The sequence below is a fragment of the Diaphorina citri genome, unplaced genomic scaffold (assembly GCF_000475195.1).
Source record: "Diaphorina citri unplaced genomic scaffold, Diaci psyllid genome assembly version 1.1 scaffold122, whole genome shotgun sequence".
Lineage (NCBI taxonomy): Eukaryota > Metazoa > Arthropoda > Insecta > Hemiptera > Psyllidae > Diaphorina > Diaphorina citri.
In genome coordinates this window covers 76,058-95,679 of record NW_007377559.1, presented here as the reverse complement: position 1 = coordinate 95,679, position 19,622 = coordinate 76,058, and the positions used below count along the sequence as shown (strand labels likewise).

The 19,622-nt window shown below is 37.9% G+C and overlaps 2 protein-coding genes and 1 long non-coding RNA gene across 4 annotated transcripts in view; 1 reads left to right on the top strand and 2 right to left on the bottom strand.

Annotated features, from left to right (window-relative positions):
• LOC103524814 (hemK methyltransferase family member 1-like) overlaps window positions 1-5,336 on the bottom strand; it is a 14,365-nt gene extending 9,029 nt beyond the window's left edge. The window contains exons 1-5 of one of the 2 annotated variants that reach the window (XM_026820101.1): window positions 4,905-5,336; window positions 4,314-4,405; window positions 3,903-4,116; window positions 3,253-3,485; window positions 2,213-2,474 (exon numbers count right to left, since the gene is read on the bottom strand). In XM_026820101.1, coding sequence (XP_026675902.1) covers window positions 2,228-2,474; window positions 3,253-3,485; window positions 3,903-4,116; window positions 4,314-4,405; window positions 4,905-5,102 — 984 coding nt within the window. In that variant the 5' untranslated portion in view covers window positions 5,103-5,336 and the 3' untranslated portion in view covers window positions 2,213-2,227. Of the gene's footprint in view, window positions 1-2,200; window positions 2,475-3,252; window positions 3,486-3,902; window positions 4,117-4,313; window positions 4,406-4,904 lie in introns of both variants that reach the window. The other variant, XM_026820100.1, reaches the window with a different exon arrangement.
• Window positions 5,337-5,768: 432 nt separating this feature from the next.
• Window positions 5,769-8,778, top strand: LOC113465523. The gene is made up of 2 exons (XR_003390207.1): window positions 5,769-6,185; window positions 8,215-8,778. It is a non-coding gene; the product is annotated as an uncharacterized LOC113465523 (long non-coding RNA).
• A 1,098-nt stretch (window positions 8,779-9,876) lies between these two features.
• Window positions 9,877-19,622, bottom strand: part of LOC103524813 (WD repeat and FYVE domain-containing protein 3-like) — a 31,613-nt gene continuing 21,867 nt past the window's right edge. Inside the window, 3 exon segments of the mRNA XM_026820093.1 lie at window positions 9,877-13,465; window positions 13,510-13,878; window positions 14,027-14,519. Coding sequence (XP_026675894.1) covers window positions 10,776-13,465; window positions 13,510-13,878; window positions 14,027-14,519 — 3,552 coding nt within the window. The 3' untranslated portion in view covers window positions 9,877-10,775.

The window sequence follows — 19,622 nt, the reverse complement described above, 5'->3', positions numbered from 1 at the left end:
AAAAAAAAAAAAAAAAAAAAAAAAAAAAAAAAAAAAAAAAAACTAAGCAGGCAATCATTGCCCTTACTTTTTTCCACTCCTTCCAGGTAGGTGTCATATAATGTTTGGTTTGAATATCTACTGCAATTATTGAGTACTTACCTTGCTAGTCTGCATTCACATAACTTGTTCAAATGGGTAATTTGATCATTAGTTAGTTCTGTATTTTTCTCTACTATTGTTACATCATCAATCTGGAACAGAAAGAGAAGAAGATATTATACCATTTAAAAAAAAAAAAAATCTAGCCCTTCCATGTAGTTAGTTCTGTATTTTTCTCTACTATTGTTACATCATCAATCTGGAACAGAAAGAGAAGAAGATATTATACCATTTAAAAAAAAAATCTAGCCCTTCCATGATAATAATAATAATAATTTAAGCTGGCCTAATTAGCTTGGAAGGTAGCTCACTAGTCTTGTAAGTGCTGGGTCCATAGGTTTCTATCAATCTATCTATATATTTAAGTGGTGCTTGTCAATTTCTTGGTCATATGCACCACCTTCTGTTTCTCCTGTTTGTCCAAGCAGCTTGGAATGCTCCAGTAAAGATATTAATCTTGGCTTGTGCAGTTGTGCTGATTGAAAAATGATACCTGTAAAAGAGAACATTTATTTCAATTTTGTGATTTGTGAACATTTACAGAGACAGTTTCGTGTTCATCCTGAATATTATTTTAGATCTAGGAAAAAGAACTTCTTAGATCTTGCACTATAGCTTGGAAGGTAGCTCACTAGTCTTGTAAGTGCTGGGTCCATAGGTTTCTATCAATCTATCTATATATTTAAGTGGTGCTTGTCAACTTCTTGGTCATATGCACCACCTTCTGTTTCTCCTGCTTGTCCAAGCAGCTTGGAATGCTCCAGTAAAGATATTATCTTGTGTGGATTTGTAGATAGTAGCGTCATTAGTTCTATGATCAGTTGGTGTTTCATTTTCAAGGTATTGATTCCACCTGGGGTAAACTTTATCTTGCAGATGAGGTTTGTTCTCAGACTGGCTGGCTTTCTCCTATACTATCTTTCTTCTCTCTTCAATTCAGGATGACAAGACCTCCCTTTTTAAAGTTCCCTCTATCAAACCTCTTTAAAAATACAGTTCCCTTTAAAATAAATCTTACCTTGGTGATTAATCTTGTGTGGATTTGTAGATAGTAGCGTCATTAGTTCTGTGATCAGTTGGTGTTTCATTTTCAAGGTATTGATTCCACCTGGGCTAAACTTTATCTTGCAGATGAGGTTTGTTCTCAGACTGGCTGGCTTTCTCCTATACTATCTTTCTTCTCTCTTCAATACAGGATGACAAGACCTCCCTTTTTCAAATTCCCTCTATCAGACCTCTTCAAAAATACAGTTCCCTCTAAAATAAATCTTACCTTGGTAGTGTTAAAAATATGGGCCATAATGTTCTGGATAGAGTTCTCCGGTTCTGGTATTTTGGCCTGCTCAAACTTTGCCGTCCATTCTTTGAGAACATTGTCCACTACATTGGCCTTGGTAGCTAATGCCCTCTTTTGTAGGGACAAGACTAGGACAACACAATTCTTCAGTGCCAACATTCTATTCAGGGACATTGATTGGCCTTGGTAGCTAATGCCCTCTTTTGTAGGGACAAGACTAGGACAACACAATTCTTCAGTGCCAACATTCTATTCAGGGACATTGGGAAGATTTGAATCTGATCCCTGAAGAACTTTCAACCAAGACAACCAATTTTAGAGTCGAGTAACCATTTTGGACTGTGCTGTCTTTGAATTTGTTGACAATGGGTTGAAAAGCAAGACTTCTTGTAGCTTTTATTACTTTATTCGGCTAAAGAACTCACAAAACACACTTTTTGAAAAGGAACCCACTCACCACTCACACTCACAAGTCTCACAACTCAACTCATCACTCTCATCAAGATTAACTTGTTCAAAAATTCAAATTTCGCGGGCTTCAAAATGTGTGATAACACTAGCGCTTATCGTGATGTGCGGAGAATTTAGGAACTAGTCTCAATAAGGCGCGTCCACGTTGTGCGATTCTTGAATAAAGGGGAGGGGTTGATCCAAATCCAATAATGGTTATCCGCTTGCTTGCCATGCAGAAATTTGCACCCGTATTTCGAGGGTGATTTTCTGGAGTAGGTACCTAATACCTACTTGTGTTCTTGTATGCATCTCTATGCCCACCTGCCTTATATTTTCTCACTCTACTAATTTCAACTCAACAAACCGGTCCTTGTTGTTGAAATCCTTGTAATTTTCAACCAGTTTCAACTTCATATGATGTCCACATATGCCGAGCCATTCTTTGATCTTGTCCAAATGATCATGATTGGTTTCCAAGAAGATGGAACCATTTGGTTTGAGGTAGTTGGAACCGAATACACAAATTGGTTTGATAATATTCAAACCATCATGTCCTCCATCTAAAGCTTTTATGTCTTCATACCTGAAAAAAAGAATGTCCCACTGTTATTTTGTTGGGTCTTGCTGTAGGGGCATTCACTTTATACAGTTGAGCTTAATTGGGATTGAACTGCCCTAGGGGTTGGTTAGACTGATTAGGTTCATCAGTACTTACAAAGTTAACTTTGTTGCTAGCGCGTCTGCTTTGTAAGCGCTAGGCCGCGGGTTCGATTCCCACCGCGCGGATTTTATCCTGAACGGATAATGTTCGTTTTCGGAATGCCTGGCTTCCTATTCTGTCTTCCTTCTCTTTTCAATTTCGGGATGATAAGACCCTAGCAGTTACAGTTCCCTCTAGAATACACAAATTGGTTTGATAATATTCAAACCATCATGTCCTCCATCTAAAGCTTTTATGTCTTCATACCTGAAAAAAAGAATGTCCAACTGTTATTTTGTAGGGTCTTGCTGTAGGGGCATTCACTTTATAAAGTTGACCTTCTTAATTGGGATTGAACTACCTTTTCGTTCTAATGGAATTAGTGCCCTAGGGGTTGGTTAGACTGATTAGGTCCATCAGTACTTACAGATAGAGCCAGCCTGGTTAACTTGGTTGCTAGCGCATCTGCTTTGTAAGCGCTAGGCCGCGGGTTCGATTCCCGCCGGGCGGATTTTATCCTGAACGGATAATGTTCGTTCTCGGAACGGTTGGCTTTCTCCTATTCTGTCTTCCTTCTCTTTTCAATTTCGGGATGATAAGAATTTAGCAGTTACAGTTCCCTCTGTCAAACCTCTTGAAAAAAAAGTAGGTATGTACTTACAGAGCTATTTCGGGTTCTAGTTTGGGGATGTCCAAGGATGGAACATAAGGTGGATTGCTGACCACAAGGTCAAACTTCTGTTCCAGTAGGTCTGGCTGGAGGTTTTTGACCTGTCCCTTGCTATCAATTTCAGCATGAAAGACTTGGAGTTGATTTGCTACATTGTGCATGACAGCATTTTGCTCAGTGAGATCACATGCATGCTTGGATTGGTCTATTGCTATTGCTTTTAGCTGGAATAAACAAGATTTGAAAATGATAGTTATTTTTGCCAGCCTAGTAAGGTTAGAGGGTAGTGTCTGCCTTTTAAGTGGTAGGTTGTGGGTTTGATTGCCACCCAGGGCAGATTTTATACTAAACAGATTAGGTTCTTTTTCTGTCTTCCTTCTCTCTTTGCTTTGGGGACAATAAAACCTTAGCAGTTACAGTTCCCTCTATCAAACATTTTTTTTTTCAAAGTTATTTTCATAAATAGAAAAAGCATTTGACTATTTAGCCATAGCAGTAATTTACTAAATGGATGTTTCTAAAAAAAAAAAAATATATATATCCAATGTAGGTAATAAAATAAAATATCAAATCATATCAAATGTAAAATATCTGATTCCGATTTTCATTCAAAACAAAAGAAGATATGAAAGAGAAGTTACCTTTGGGAAATGTTTCAACAGAGATATAGTGATTGCCCCCGTACCAGAGCCAATCTCTATCATACGAGTAGGAGTATGATTGGATGACTCCAGCTTATCGGTAATGATATCAATGAGCTCCTCAGTCTCAGACCTTGGTATGAAAACAGGAGGAGTCATTTTTAATGTAAGATCTCTGAAGTTCCACTCTTTGATTATGTATTGAACTGGCATTCTGAAATCGAAAGAAAATCAATATATGTGCAAATAAATAAAGTTCATTTATTTTTTAAACCTACCTTTGAAATGTGTGTAGCCATAAAAAAAAAAAAAAAACTAAGGCAATCATTGCCCTTACTTTTTTCCACTCCTTCCAGGTAGGTGTCATATAATGTTTGGTTTGAATATCTACTGCAATTATTGAGTACTTACCTTGCTAGTCTGCATTCACATAACTTGTTCAAATGGGTAATTTGATCATTAGTTAGTTCTGTATTTTTCTCTACTATTGTTACATCATCAATCTGGAACAGAAAGAGAAGAAGATATTATACCATTTAAAAAAAAAAAAAATCTAGCCCTTCCATGATAATAATAATAATTTAAGCTGGCCTAATTAGCTTGGAAGGTAGCTCACTAGTCTTGTAAGTGCTGGGTCCATAGGTTTCTATCAATCTATCTATATATTTAAGTGGTGCTTGTCAACTTCTTGGTCATATGCACCACCTTCTGTTTCTCCTGCTTGTCCAAGCAGCTTGGAATGCTCCAGTAAAGATATTATCTTGTGTGGATTTGTAGATAGTAGCGTCATTAGTTCTATGATCAGTTGGTGTTTCATTTTCAAGGTATTGATTCCACCTGGGGTAAACTTTATCTTGCAGATGAGGTTTGTTCTCAGACTGGCTGGCTTTCTCCTATACTATCTTTCTTCTCTCTTCAATTCAGGATGACAAGACCTCCCTTTTTAAAGTTCCCTCTATCAAACCTCTTTAAAAATACAGTTCCCTTTAAAATAAATCTTACCTTGGTGGTGTTAAAAATATGGGCCATAATGTTCTGGATAGAGTTCTCCGGTTCTGGTATTTTGGCCTGCTCAAACTTTGCCGTCCATTCTTTGAGAACATTGTCCACTACATTGGCCTTGGTAGCTAATGCCCTCTTTTGTAGGGACAAGACTAGGACAACACAATTCTTCAGTGCCAACATTCTATTCAGGGACATTGAGAAGATTTGAATCTGATCCCTGAAGAACTTTCAACCAAGACAACCAATTTTAGAGTCGAGTAACCATTTTGGACTGTGCTGTCTTTGAATTTGTTGACAATGGGTTGAAAAGCAAGACTTCTTGTAGCTTTTATTACTTTATTCGGCTAAAGAACTCACAAAACACACTTTTTGAAAAGGAACCCACTCACCACTCACACTCACAAGTCTCACAACTCAACTCATCACTCTCATCAAGATTAACTTGTTCAAAAATTCAAATTTCGCGGGCTTCAAAATGTGTGATAACACTAGCGCTTATCGTGATGTGCGGAGAATTTAGGAACTAGTCTCAATAAGGCGCGTCCACGTTGTGCGATTCTTGAATAAAGGGGAGGGGTTGATCCAAATCCAATAATGGTTATCCGCTTGCTTGCCATGCAGAAATTTGCACCCGTATTTCGAGGGTGATTTTCTGGAGTAGGTACCTAATACCTACTTGTGTTCTTGTATGTGCTGACCCAGTGCTTTAAATTGGTATTATACCTGGCGCCCCTACAAAAAAAAAAAAAAAAAAAAAAAAAAAAAACGGGGGTTTAAAAAAAAAAAATAAAAAAAAAAAAAAAAGACGCGAGTTTAATATCAAAGTTAAATATTTTTATTTAATCAGCGGAAACAAAAGAAAAACATCGAAAATATTACAGGTAAAAGTAGGTATTATTTTGTTATTGTAGGATTAAATAAAATGTTAACGGTAAAAATAATATTATTGTATTTCTATGCACACACAGTTAAAATATTGTTAATTGAGAGTAAAAGAGATCGTTCTTTAGTGAATCTACCTATTTTTGATTCACAGTTATCATTAAAAATAAAAAATTAGGTAGGTTTGTACCTAGGTAGAGAAATTCTTTTTTAGGTGGGATGGTAAATCTCATATATTTAACAAGAGATTTTTACTTTGATTTTAACTAGGGCCTTCATCTCTCTCCAGTTATTAAATTGATTCTTGAATAGATACCTACTGATGGTGTTGTACCCATTAGTTTCCCAAACATTTATAGACATGGGTAGGTACCTAGGTAGGTATATGATAAGTAGGTAATTTCTAATTAGGTAGGATAAGATATGAAATTAAGAAAGAGGTTTATGTTTCTATATTTCGAATTCTGGCATCTCAACTTTTCAACTACAAAAAGGCGTAAAATTATTTCTAATTTACCTACAAAAATATTATTAAATATGAATATTATCTTTCTCAACTTAATTTATTAATTAGTTCTGTAAGCCTGTAAGATAGAACCTTAAGGCTATTTCGTCAAAAATCCAATTCTTTCAAGTATTCATCATGATTATCTTCAGAACTACTTATAAATTTCTCATCTATTATAACGATGTCCTCAGAAGAATTCCTACGCTTTTGAAGAATATCTTATTATTCTTAATATTGTCTATAATTTTATAAAGATTATACTCAATGACTATCTACATATCTACAATATGCACTATATGAGTTGCCTACGAAACTATTTGCTATAGCTTTCGTTCACACAATTTTAAAACCTAACTACTCCTAGGTACGATAATATAATAGACGTCTATCGAATATAGGTACTAGACAGTGATTAGGTTATTTTAATTTCAATAATACATATATAGCTGTCCTATTTTACGAAAATGCATGCTTCAAAAGAAGAAAAAATGCAGACCGTATTTTGCTAAAACATTTAAAATAAAAAGCGAAAACGAATAAATATTATACGAGTGTAAAATATAAAATCTAGAAGTTTGCGGTGGGAATAGGAGATGACCCAGCATAGTTTTCATGAAATATTTTTCTATGGTAAAAAGACCCATGAAAAAATGTAACAAAAACGAACACCCCATAAAATGGTATACCCATCTACCTGGATCATTGATAGGTTAGGAGTTTTCACAGACACAAATTCGTCATATTATCAAAAAATATATAGATGAGGGTGGATATGGGTATTTAATATTGCTCTGTAAGTTGACTAGCATAATAAATTTCACAGTGAAATTTGGGCTCATCTACTTTCCCAAATGGGCAAAAAATAAAATATATATAAAGTTCCATTGAAAGGGAAATGAAAGAAATCTCTTTGATACATAAAAATTATGATAAAATAAAACAACAGATGAAATGGGTAACACAAATAATAAAATAACAAAAAAGTAACACAGATAAAAAAAAGTAAAAATTAAATGGAGGAGTTGTGTATAAAATATAAATGAAGTTCCTTAATTAAAAATGTAATCATGATAAAAATAGTCTTATAATTATATTATTGTTCACTAATACCCGGGGTTCTTGAGTGCCTAAAGAATATGCTAAAATAAAGAGGTCCATTGGTTGTCCTGAAGAATCACCTAATAACAATTTGCTTTTTTTTTAGGTTAATGGCAAAAAATTTCAGTGTCATTTTGATAGTACCTACTACATTTTACATAGAGCACATTAATCCATTATTCTTACCGTTTTTATTATTATTGGATACTAGGTGATTCTTGAGTGCCTAAAGAATATGCTAAAATAAAGAGGTCCATTGGTTGTCCTGAAGAATCACCTAATAACAATTTGCTTTTTTTTTTTTTTAGGTTAATGGCAAAAAATTTCAGTGTCATTTTGATAGTACCTACTACATTTTACATAGAGCATATTAATCCAATTCTTCAACATTTAAAACCCAACACCACTTTGACAAGTTCCTCAGTGTATTTTAGCATGAACTTGGAGTCACTGAAATTCCCGGGATAAATATTATTATAAATTAGTTTTCTATTTCTAAATACAACAAAATATCTCACGCTATTGAAAAATGTTCGACAGATGCTGTTGTGAAGAATAAAATTGATCTAAACTGTGATCGATAAACAAATTTCAAAACCGAACCCAATTATTTATGGGGGCCACATTTAACTTGGTTTCTTAGATGCAATCTCATCGCTTGAAAATTTTGAAATCAACCGATCACATTGTCCTTAATCCAAGAGTTAAAATTAAGGTTTAAATTTTGATTGGGGTTATGGAAATTAGTTCTGCATTCTAACACAAAAAACATCACAAAATTCTTGGCCAAAATTCGGCCATACAGAAAGATTTAAGTAGGTAATTTCTAATTAGGTAGGATAAGATATGAAATTAAGAAAGAGGTTTATGTTTCTATATTTCGAATTCTGGCATCTCAACTACATAAAGGCGTAAAATTATTTCCAATTTACCTACAAAAATATTATTAAATATGAAAATATTATCTTTCTCAACTTCATTTATTAATTAATTCTGTAAGCCTGTAAGATAGAACCTTAAGGCTATTTCGTCAAAAATCCAATTCTTTCAAGTATTCATCATTATTATTTTCAGATTATAAATTTTCCATCTATTATTTATAACGATGTCCTCAGAAGGATTCCTACGCTTTTGAAGAATATCTAATTATTCTTAATATTGTCTATAATTTTATAAAGATTATACTCAATGACTATCTACATATCTACAATATGCACTATATGAGTTGCCTACAAAACTATATTTGCTATAGCTTTCGTTCACACAATTTTAAAACCTAACTACTCCTACGTACGATAATATAATAGACGTCTATTTAATATAGGTACTTTCAATAATACATATATATAGCTGTCCTATTTTACGAAAATGCATGCTTCAAAAGAAAAAAAAAATGCAGACCGTCTTTTTGCTAAAACATTTAAAATAAAAAGCGAAAACGAATAAAAATATTATACGAGTGTAAAATATAAAATCTAGAAGTTTGCGGTGGGAATAGGAGATGACCCAACATGGTTTTCATGAAATATTTTTTTATATTTATGGTAAAAAGACCCATGGAAAAAAGTAACAAAAACGAACACCCCATAAAATGGTATACCCATCTACGTAGCTAGATTATTAACAGGTTAGGAGTTTTCACAGTCACAAATTCGTCATATGAATCATACAATATACATATAGATGAGGGTGGGTATGGGTATTCAATATTGCTCTGTAAGTTGACTAGCATAATAAATTTCACAGTGAAATTTGGGCTCATCTACTTTCCTAAATGGGCAAAAAATAAAATATATAAAATTCCATTGAAAAGGAAATGTGAATTTGTTAACAATGGGTTGAAAAGCAAGACTTCTTGTAGCTTTTATCACTTTATTCGGCTAAAGAACTCACAAAACTCCACTTTTCCAAAAGGAATCCACTCACAACACAACTAGTACAACTACACAAAACTCAACTCACCACACCAGTCAGCCAGGATTCACTTTTGAAACTGATCCCTGAAGAACTTTCAACCAAGACAACCAATTTTAGAGTCGAGTAACCATTTTGGACTGTGCTGTCTTTGAATTTTTTAACAATGGGTTGAAAAGCAAGACTTCTTGTAGCTTTTATCACTTTATTCGGCTAAAGAACTCACAAAACTCCACTTTTTGAAAAGGAATCCACTCACAAACTCACAACTCAGTCAACTCACCAGGATTCACTTTTTCAAAAATTCAAATTTCGCGCTTTCGCGGGCTTCAAAATGTGTGATAACACTAGCGCTTATCGTGATGTGCGGAGAATTTAGGAACTAGTCTCAATAAGGCGCGTCCACATTGTGCGATTCTTGAATAAAGGGGAGAGGTTGATCCAAATCCAATGGTTATCCGCTTGCTTGCCATGCAGAAATTTGCACCCGTATTTCGAATATTTCGATTAAAAAATTTCAGTTGGTGATTTTCTGGAGTAGGTACCTCTGTCTGAAAAGAAACCAAGCTGGATGTAACTTAACCTTGGTGATGAAGCAGGAGATTGCTAAAAAGTCAAGAAAGCCGGGACTGGCCCGAACGTTGCTTAACTTCAGTCACTTCAGTGATCTGTTGGGAACTAGGGCATTCAAAGGACTATTACCGCTAGCCGCTTGCTACCCAGTTAAGTTCCACGGGAAATTAATCAACACCCTCCTTTTATCCTAAATACTAGCTATTTCTCTTAATAATCTAAACGTTAAAATTGAAAACTACATAACTAGTTGCATAGTTTATAATAAATAGTAAAACATTAAATATGATTTTGCCTAACTAACGCGATGGGACCAGATTAGATTCGGAATGTTCATACAGTGCTACCAATATCACAGAAGACGAGAGAAGTTTCAACAACACACCCAATATTGCTAAAACCTACTCTAAAGCCCATTACCCACTGGAAACATTTTCCAACAGTTGCTTAATTGTTGCGAAAAAAATGTTTCGCAACTTTCAAGATAAAGCCCATATACTAAAGATAAAAGATGAAAAACATGCTTCAGAAACAAGTCTGGAGAGTAAAAAAGCTGCTTGATTGTTGCGAAACTGTTTCTAATGAAAATGTTGCTGGTGGTTGCTAGGCTTACCACAACACTATACCATTCAGGTAAAATCCATGTAGTTCACAAACCACTTCAAATTTTTGTTCATAATCACGTGCTTACAATTCACGCAAAAAACATCCCGTGTAAAACTGCACGCGTTAAAAAATCATGTCTTGTGGAAAAAAGTTGTCAATTAATTTTTACAGGAAAAGTTTAGGTACTAGTCTACTGAGCCAGTCTAAACAGGAGATTAGAGTGAGTTTGACTCACGAGGTATTCCAATATGTTCTATTCTACTATGATTCTAGCTACGGAATTGACACTAAGTATTGCCACCACCTCCTGCTCCCTTCTGTTGTAATCGCAATGACATATGACATCTCTGACACACTCGCACTGGCTTCAGAATTCTCAGCCGCGATATTTCTGATTCATAGCGTGAACACTTGGAGCAGAACACTTGACCGCAGTTCCGGCAATGGTGCTTCCTCTCGTAGATAGAAAACTTGACGCCGCACCCAGGACAACTCTCTGCTCCCTCGTCTTTGAGCCAATGATCTGCAATGCTACGTCCTGGGGCTTCAGTCAAACTCCAGGAGAACACACGCCCTCTAGCGTCACCTACATACACTGTGCGATGGTCTCTCGATACAGACAGAGCTGTGATAGAAGCAGGTTCTGCATTATCTTTCCTATCATACGCTGTATGCATGGTAAGTTTACTCCGGAACACAAGTTGTCTCTGCCACCGGAATCCTTCCCTCAGGATATTATTCTCATTCCTTAACTTCTTCGTGTTGAATGGATTGTTCTTAGATCCTCCTAGACTTGGAGTGACAGTGTCATCTTCACCTTCAGAATCCACCATGACGAAGGAATCTGTAAGTGAAGTATCAGACTTGCTAGGACGTATCGTTACTTCTTCTTTCGTTTCCAAGTCATTGGTTTCACTGCGAGGCACATACTCGGATTTTCTGAACAGATTGTTTTTGGCTGAAGACTTGCGTCTCCTCACAACAGGTACTGGTGGTTCTTCTACATTCAGACTTTCACTAATGCCGACGTCAGTGTTGTCTAGGATGAACGAGGTGGGTTTGTGTTGACTAGAATCCTCCTCATCCTTTACTTCACTAACCTCGGGTTTTGTCTCAGCAGCGTCTGGTGTTTTGTCTTCCTCTTTACTTGCCTTGTCTTCATGATCAGATAGACTACTCTCAGAGCCACTCTTTACTAGTTTATTATCACTTGTCTCCTCTAGTTCTGATGCAGTCATGGAAACACTCATTTGTTTGACGAGACGGTCCTTGATCTTCTGCTTAGAGTCTGTGTCTGGTTGAATGGTTTCTAGATCAATCTTGCCTTCACTCATTACATCTAGTTCTGGTGGTGTTTCTTGCTTTGGTATCTGGATATACTCTACAGACCACATCCTCACCACACCGTCTGTAGATCCTGTGATGACTACATTAGCGGAATCCCACTCCCTGGTCTGTGAGAATGCAACACATAGGATTTGTTGCATCCGGTCTGCCCGCCCTACACATGTGTTAACTACTGCTAGTGGATCTCCATTGATACTCCATACATGTAGCCAGGTACCTGCACAGGTAGCTATGTCTCCTGTTAGGTCATTGATAGCAACAGCGGCTAGGGGTGCACTATGGTGACGTAACTGACGTACAAATATCCGACGTGATAGATCCCATACAATAGCAGTCATGTCACGTGAGCCACTCACTATCAAGTTATACGCTGAGCTTGCAGCAAGACAAGTGACTGCATCTGTATGGCCGTACAGACATTGTAATATCTTGAGCTGTCTATTACACAACTCCCACATAGTCACTACTGTAGAGGTTCCTGCTGTTATAATGAGCTTAGCAGACGCACATACACATGCTACTATCTCACTACCAAGTTGAGCCACGTTCTCACAGATATACAAAGCCTTATCAGTCTCGTAGTTATTAATACGTAAACTATGATCAGCAAACCCCCACGCCACTGTTCTATTGTAAGCGGGTGGTATTAATACTTTGTTCTGTTCCACAGCCAGTACTGTCTTCCCGTCTACTTGTAACACTTGTCCTACAGGACCTTTCACTTCTTTGATGGGTTGCAGGGAGGGTTTCAAGTTATCCAGATGATGATAGAAGATCTTATCTAGCACAGGATCTGCCACGGATGAGCGCTGAGCGACTTTCTTACTGGGATGAGGCTTCTTGAACAACTGCTTGGGTATTTGACCAAAGTTATTAATAAACCCGATGATAACATTCTTCTTGAGCGGATCATCAATGTTGTAGATATCATTGTTTTTACCTTCGTAGAACAAATGATGGAACACATTGGTAGCTTCCACAGATGGCGGTCCGACCTGCTTGTAGCCGAAAATCAAATCTATCCACTCATGTAGATGATTAGAAACATAGTCTGACTCTAAGGCGAGGCGATGCATACGAATGAACTCCCTCGGATCATCCTTGGCCCAGGGAGGTAACACGACATCTCCCAATGCCACACCATTTTGTTTACAGCCCAGGTCAAAGTTATTAGAATTGGATAGGAACTCTGGAAGGTAGAAGAACTCTGGTATGAGTTCTTTCACATCTGCCATGTTATGCTTGGAAGCTGAGTACCATGCTTCTTTAATACTGTTGAACATTCTGTCTGCGAGATCAAAATGACCGCCTTGGAGTCTAAGGAAATGTTGTGTGAATGGTTCCATACGGACCAGATAGGAGCAGACGATCATCGCTGAGGAGTAATGTGTACCATAGTGATAGGGTGGCGTATCACCATTAGGATCATCCCATTCCCGATAACGTTTCTTAAACTGGGCTAGTCGCTCAGGTGTCTGCGCCCCCATGGGTTTGGAGAAATCTCTGAAGGTAGAGGGTACTGTGAGATCTAACTCAGGGGAATCATAGTCTGCTAGGATCCAGGGGAACACAGGGTACTGCATGAGATCATTATAACTTCTCCCTGCCAGATGAGATGACATGCCCCTTGCTTCCATGATAACTTGGAGACACTACGCCATGCAGGCGGGGTACCAATGTACGCATACACGAATGAAGACAGAATGACATTCCCCACACCACCACCCCCAGGGTTCTGACTAATATAATGCATCTTCTGAGACTTGATATGCTGTCCGTCTACATACAGGGAGAATGAGGAGTTCTTGAGTACCGCTCTGTTCAGTACGAGTACCAAATGATGCCACTGACCCTCCTGTAGTAGATCAGGACACCATACCCTGGCACAGGACTCACCCCTATCCTCAGGCTCCCAGTCAGGTCCTGTATAACTCAATGGTGTTTCTTGCGTACTCACTATGATTGCTTTATCCCTCGCACTCAACACGACTGCTAGACATACCAAGTGATCATCACGGGATGTATGCTGTGGGTTACGTATCACTGTGAGTAACCTGATAGCCGTGATGATATGTGGGTTGAGTACCTCCTCTATGAGATGACATGCCCCTTGCTTCCATGATAACTTGGAGACACTACGCCATGTAGGTGGGGTACCAATGTACGCATACACGAATGAAGAGAGAATGACATTTTCGTATATCTTCGTAGAGGAACTTGGAACAGAGGCGTTTCACCTTGGCTTTCTTAGGTTGCGGGACACCCCCTGGGCTAGGTAGGATAGCTTCATATTCTCCACTAGCAATACTCTCAATATCTCGTATCTCTCTAGACTTGAATATTGTGAACCCGTCTACAATGTACAGATGTTCCTTCCCGAATAACAGAATGCCTTCAGCTGTGTCCAGACCCTGGATGCGCGCGCATCTAAACTTCAACATATGACTCAGCTTATCCTGTGGCTGTAGAAGTCTGATTAGTGTTTGATCATCTGTTGCTTGTTCTTGTTCGGTTTCATCATTATCTACTTCTTCTAATGCTTCATCAGGTTCAGATACACTACGCTTCACAGCGCGGCGTAGTCCAGAGAAGTTAGCATCTAGATTGAACTCGGTGTCACTACTATTCGGATGTGGGGAGACTGTCTGGTAGAGATCTTCACTGGTAGGAGTTACGACAATCTCCTTCTCCGTCTACATACAGGGAGAATGAGGAGTTCTTGAGTACCGCTCTGTTCAGTACGAGTACCAAATGATGCCACTGACCCTCCTGTAGTAGGTCAGGACACCATACCCTAGCACAGGACTCTCCCCTATCTTCAGGCTCCCAGTCAGGTCCTGTATAACTCAATGGTGTCTCTTGCGTACTTACTATGATGGCTTTATCCCTCGCACTCAACACGACTGCTAGACATACCAAGTGATCATCACGAGATGTATGCTGTGGGTTACGTATCACTGTGAGTAACCTGACACAGTGTGAGTCAGATCTAGAGTCTGAATACCGATCCACACAGAACCAAGTGGAGAAGCTCAGGCCCGTCTGAGGGGGAAAGATACGATCTCCTGATCCTATCCCACCGATCACATTACTATCCGCGACTGATGTTAGAGTAGCTACTGAGGGTCCCCCTAGAGGTGATTGTGGCGCTATGCTAGGGAGGTACAGACATCCAAACCCTTCGGAAGACATGTCCATTTCAACAAATGGAGGAGAGATGAGAAAGCCAGCATAGTTATGGGAGCGGATATCCCTGGGCGTTGTCATGGAAACCAGAGTCTTGATACGAGTGAGAGGAACCGGTTCACCATGCCGACGAGACCCGAAGAGTACCGAGTCCAGATTATCCATCGGGATACAACATAGGGGATCACCGAGTCTCAGGAACTCTCTGTAGAATACAAACAAACATATCAACTATTACACTCTGGAATACAACATAGGGGATCACCGAGTCTCAGGAACTCTCTGTAGAATACAAACAAACATATCAACTATTACACTCTGGAGAACAAAGGCAGACATTAAAACATGGTATTATAAATATGCTTCTAAAAATATAAGGGAAACACTTTATATCGTACCGAAAATTCTCTAATCAAAGTAAAACAGATTTCAAGTTTTAGTAAAACAAAGTGTTGACCAAGTAAGTCGAAGGTCCAAAAACTTTCATATGTATTTAGCAAGCTTAGAATGAGGGAATCTTATATACTTATTGTTCCTGTTTGAATTGTACACAATAATAATGCTCATTTGTATTGCTCGAACATGAATAGGGTTTGACACTCTGGAGAACAAAGGCACACATTAAAACATGGTGTTATAAATATGCTTCTAAAAATGTAAGGGAAACACTTTATATCGTACCGAAAATTCCCTAATCAAAGTAAAACAGATTTCAAGTTTTAGGAAAACAAAGTCTTGACCAAGTAAGTCGAAGGTCCAAAAACTTTCATATGTAGGTATTTAGCAAGCATAGAATGAGGGAATCTAATATATTGTTCCTGTCAATTTAGGAAAACAAAGTCTTGACCAAGTAAGTCGAAGGTCCAAAAACTTTCATATGTAGGTATTTAGCAAGCATAGAATGAGGGAATCTTATATATTGTTCCTGTCAAACAAGGTAGCTAATTACTTACCTCAAATCCATAGGTTGCAAGGACTGCGAAGCCAGACGTTCTAGCATATACTGGAGATTCAAATGCAGAGGATGTGATTCTTGTAGTAACGCCATCTTACATGTTTTCAGCAAATGAGAAGGCATACCTGGTGATTGGAGAAAAAAATAGGTATATTTAAAATCAGTAGATAAAGTAGATTTAAAATTAGTTCCTATAGTATATGAAGGTAGATTTAAAATTAGTGTAAATAAATTATTTTTTCATGGATTTTTCCCCCATATTTAAAAGACGGAGCCCAATCAAATGCAGAGGATGTGATTCTTGTAGTAACGCCATCTTACATGTTTTCAGCAAATGAGAAGGCATACCTGGTGATTGGAGAAAAAAAAAATAGGTAGATTTAAAATCAGTAGATAAAGTAGATTTAAAATTAGTTCCTATAGTAAATAAAGGTAGATTTAAAATTAGTGTAAATAAATTAGTTTTTCATGGATTTTTCCCCCATGTTTAAAAGACGAAGCCCAAATTTTTTTGGGGCCTGCCGGGAATCGAACCGGGAACTTACAGTTAGAACAAGATTTACCTATATCACGCATGAGTTGCTGATTTCTCCCGGGAATCGAACCTGGGACGAATAGATGCTTAACAAAAGAAAGGGAAACAAAAATAGAATATACCTTGTTTATTCTACTCGAAGAGACTAAAAAGACCCTTTACCCCAGCAGTCTAAACAAGGTCTAGTGTGATTTAGGGGTTTAATACATAAGGTTTACATCAAAAAACAAATTAACTATAGGGGAAAAATTTAAATGAAATAAAAATAAAAATAATAAAAGCAAAAAATAGACCAAGATTTACCTATGTCACACATAAGTTGCTGGTTTCTCTCACTCCTAGCCAGGGATTTGATGATATGAGAGCAGTAGATTTGTAGATACAGAGATACTTGGGGCTCTGCCGTGCAATAGATAGACGGAAGTAGGTGCAACATGGCCAGAACAATACCTGGAAACACAGAGAAACAGTAAATGTAGACAAATGCCCACTTTTGTGGTCGAGAACACTGACTCTCAATCTTCTAGTGTAATTTAGGGGTTTAATACATAAGGTTTACATCAAAAAACAAATTAACTATAGGGGAAAAATTTAAATGAAATAAAAATAATAAAAGCAAAAAATAGACCAAGATTTACCTATGTCACACATAAGTTGCTGGTTTCTCTCACTCCTAGCCAGGGATTTGATGATATGAGAGCAGTAGATTTGTAGATACAGAGATACTTGGGGCTCGTTCGTGCAATAGATAGACGGAAGTAGGTGCAACATGGCCAGAACAATACCTGGAAACACAGAGAAACAGTAAATGTAGACAAATGCCGTGCAATAGATAGACGGAAGTAGGTGCAACATGGCCAGAACAATACCTGGAAACACAGAGAAACAGTAAATGTAGACGAATGCCCACTTTTGTGGCCGAGAACACTGACTCTTAATCCGGAGGTATTGGGATCGAATACCGTCAGGACGGCAATTTTCTCATCAAACTTGTGTTTTGTATGCAAAGGTAAGAAATAACCTATTTTATACATAACCTACTTGGAGAAAAATTTCATTAATTCACAAGTCACGAGAAAAAAAAGTTTGGCAAACACTTTATTTATTTATTTAACCTATTTTATACATAACCTACTTGGAGAAAAATTTCATTAATTCACAAGTCACGAGAAAAAAAAGTTTGGCAAACACTTAACTGGAAAAAAAAACAATATCCTCATACCTAGGATAACAGTAGAGGTGTGCAGATGTGTCTGCAGGAAGAGAAGAACCCAGTCAAACCCTAGTGTCTGCACTAGCACTTCACAGAATGGAATGTTGATTGTATTCTTAGAGGTAAACAGTAACGAGTGTAGTAATTGTAGACATCTGTTACGTAAAATGATGTGCTTGGCATTCTCATTGATAACAGCACATTGTTCCTCTGTATTTTCCTCCACAATGTTAATGCCATCCTCTGAACTATCATGGGTCAGGTCGATCATTGGTTAGACAGCGCTCCATAGAGACCAGCACCGACATGACGTACACGAAACCAGTTACCTGGAATTGAAATCGAGATAGTAAAGGATGAGTCGGCATCCCATCGAAAAATTAACTAAAAAATAGAAAGGAGAAAAAAAAACTGTTTTAACGTCGTTTTTATTTCGTAACAATAAAACAACTGCTACATTAGACTCGTGTGGTCTGTGTTGTAGCATACGTATACCCATCCCGTAGTATATCCCTCATCAGATGACCGAGAAGGAACACAGTAGGTACTTCCCTTAAATGACCAACTTTAAGGGAATGGAACACAAGAAAGTAACTCCTTACAGTGATAGTTAACGCGCTAGCTTGCACTTCAAAAGGTCCCGTGTTCGGATCCCACCATCGACAATTTTTTGTACTCGTTTTTCGATTGCAAAAAGTTAAACGGGTTGCTTTCAAGTGTTCTCGTGCTGACGTAGAACCTGAATGGGCAGTAGTGTCTCTTATTGCCCATATGATGAAAGACACAAGGGATGGGCATCGTAGCATGTCCATCCCTTTCACACGAGTCTAATGTAGTACCCTAGTTGATTAATTACAAAACATAAAAAAGGCGATAAAGAACTCATCTTCCTTAAGTTTGAGCTTGACGTATCGTGCTCCCGAGGGTCTTACCTTCCGGAATGTAGTCCAGCTGCCGACTTTCTCCATATAACATTGTACGGAGGACATAGGCTAGTGATCGCAGAGAAGAGAAGAGTGAGATCATCCTTGTTGGAAAGTTCCTCAGCGGGAGCACTGTGCGAACATAGACGCACCAGAAGCTGTGGGTGAGAAAAAGGGAGCACGGTTGGTTCAGGATAAAAATTACTTGTGTCTAATTAAACTCGTAAATTCAACCCAAGTGCAGTTTTATAAAATTGAACGTTGGAGTTTATTAATAAATGTTGCGAGAGTTTTTATTGAAATGAAATGATGAAAAAAAGGGAAGGGGGAAGACGCGGCTGGTTGACATGCCAAAGATCCCGAGTTCGGTTCGCATGGTCGGCAAAATATTTGAACTCATATTTCGAATGCAAATATTTCAACGGGTTACTTTCTGGTGTTCTCGTGTCGACCCCAGCACCTAAATAGGAAATATTGTGTCTCTTCTCTCTTATAGCCCACCTGATGAGGAACATACTACGAGATGGGCGTGCTACAACACAGATCCATAAATTTCAATTGACCCAGCACCTAAATGGGAAGTATTGTGTCTTTTATCGCCCATCTGATGAGGAACACACAACAGGATGAAGGAACATACTACGAGATGGGCATGCTACGACACAGATCCATAAATTTCAATTGACCCAGCACCTAAATGGGAAGTATTGTGTCTTTTATTGCCCATCTGATGAGGAACACACAACAGGATGAAAGGCGGTGAAACACCTATCTTTTTTGTTACTTTCACTTACCTGTACGAATATTTTCTGCAGCAGGATGCGTCGTTCCCGTGGCGTAAAGTCAGAATTAACATCCGTAATGTTGGCCTCCTCTTCATTCATTTGAGGCAGATCGAAAAACAGATAGAGGCATTTGACCAGGGTGGATGGTAGAGACGCTTTGGTCATTACCTGGGGAAGAGACATTTTATTA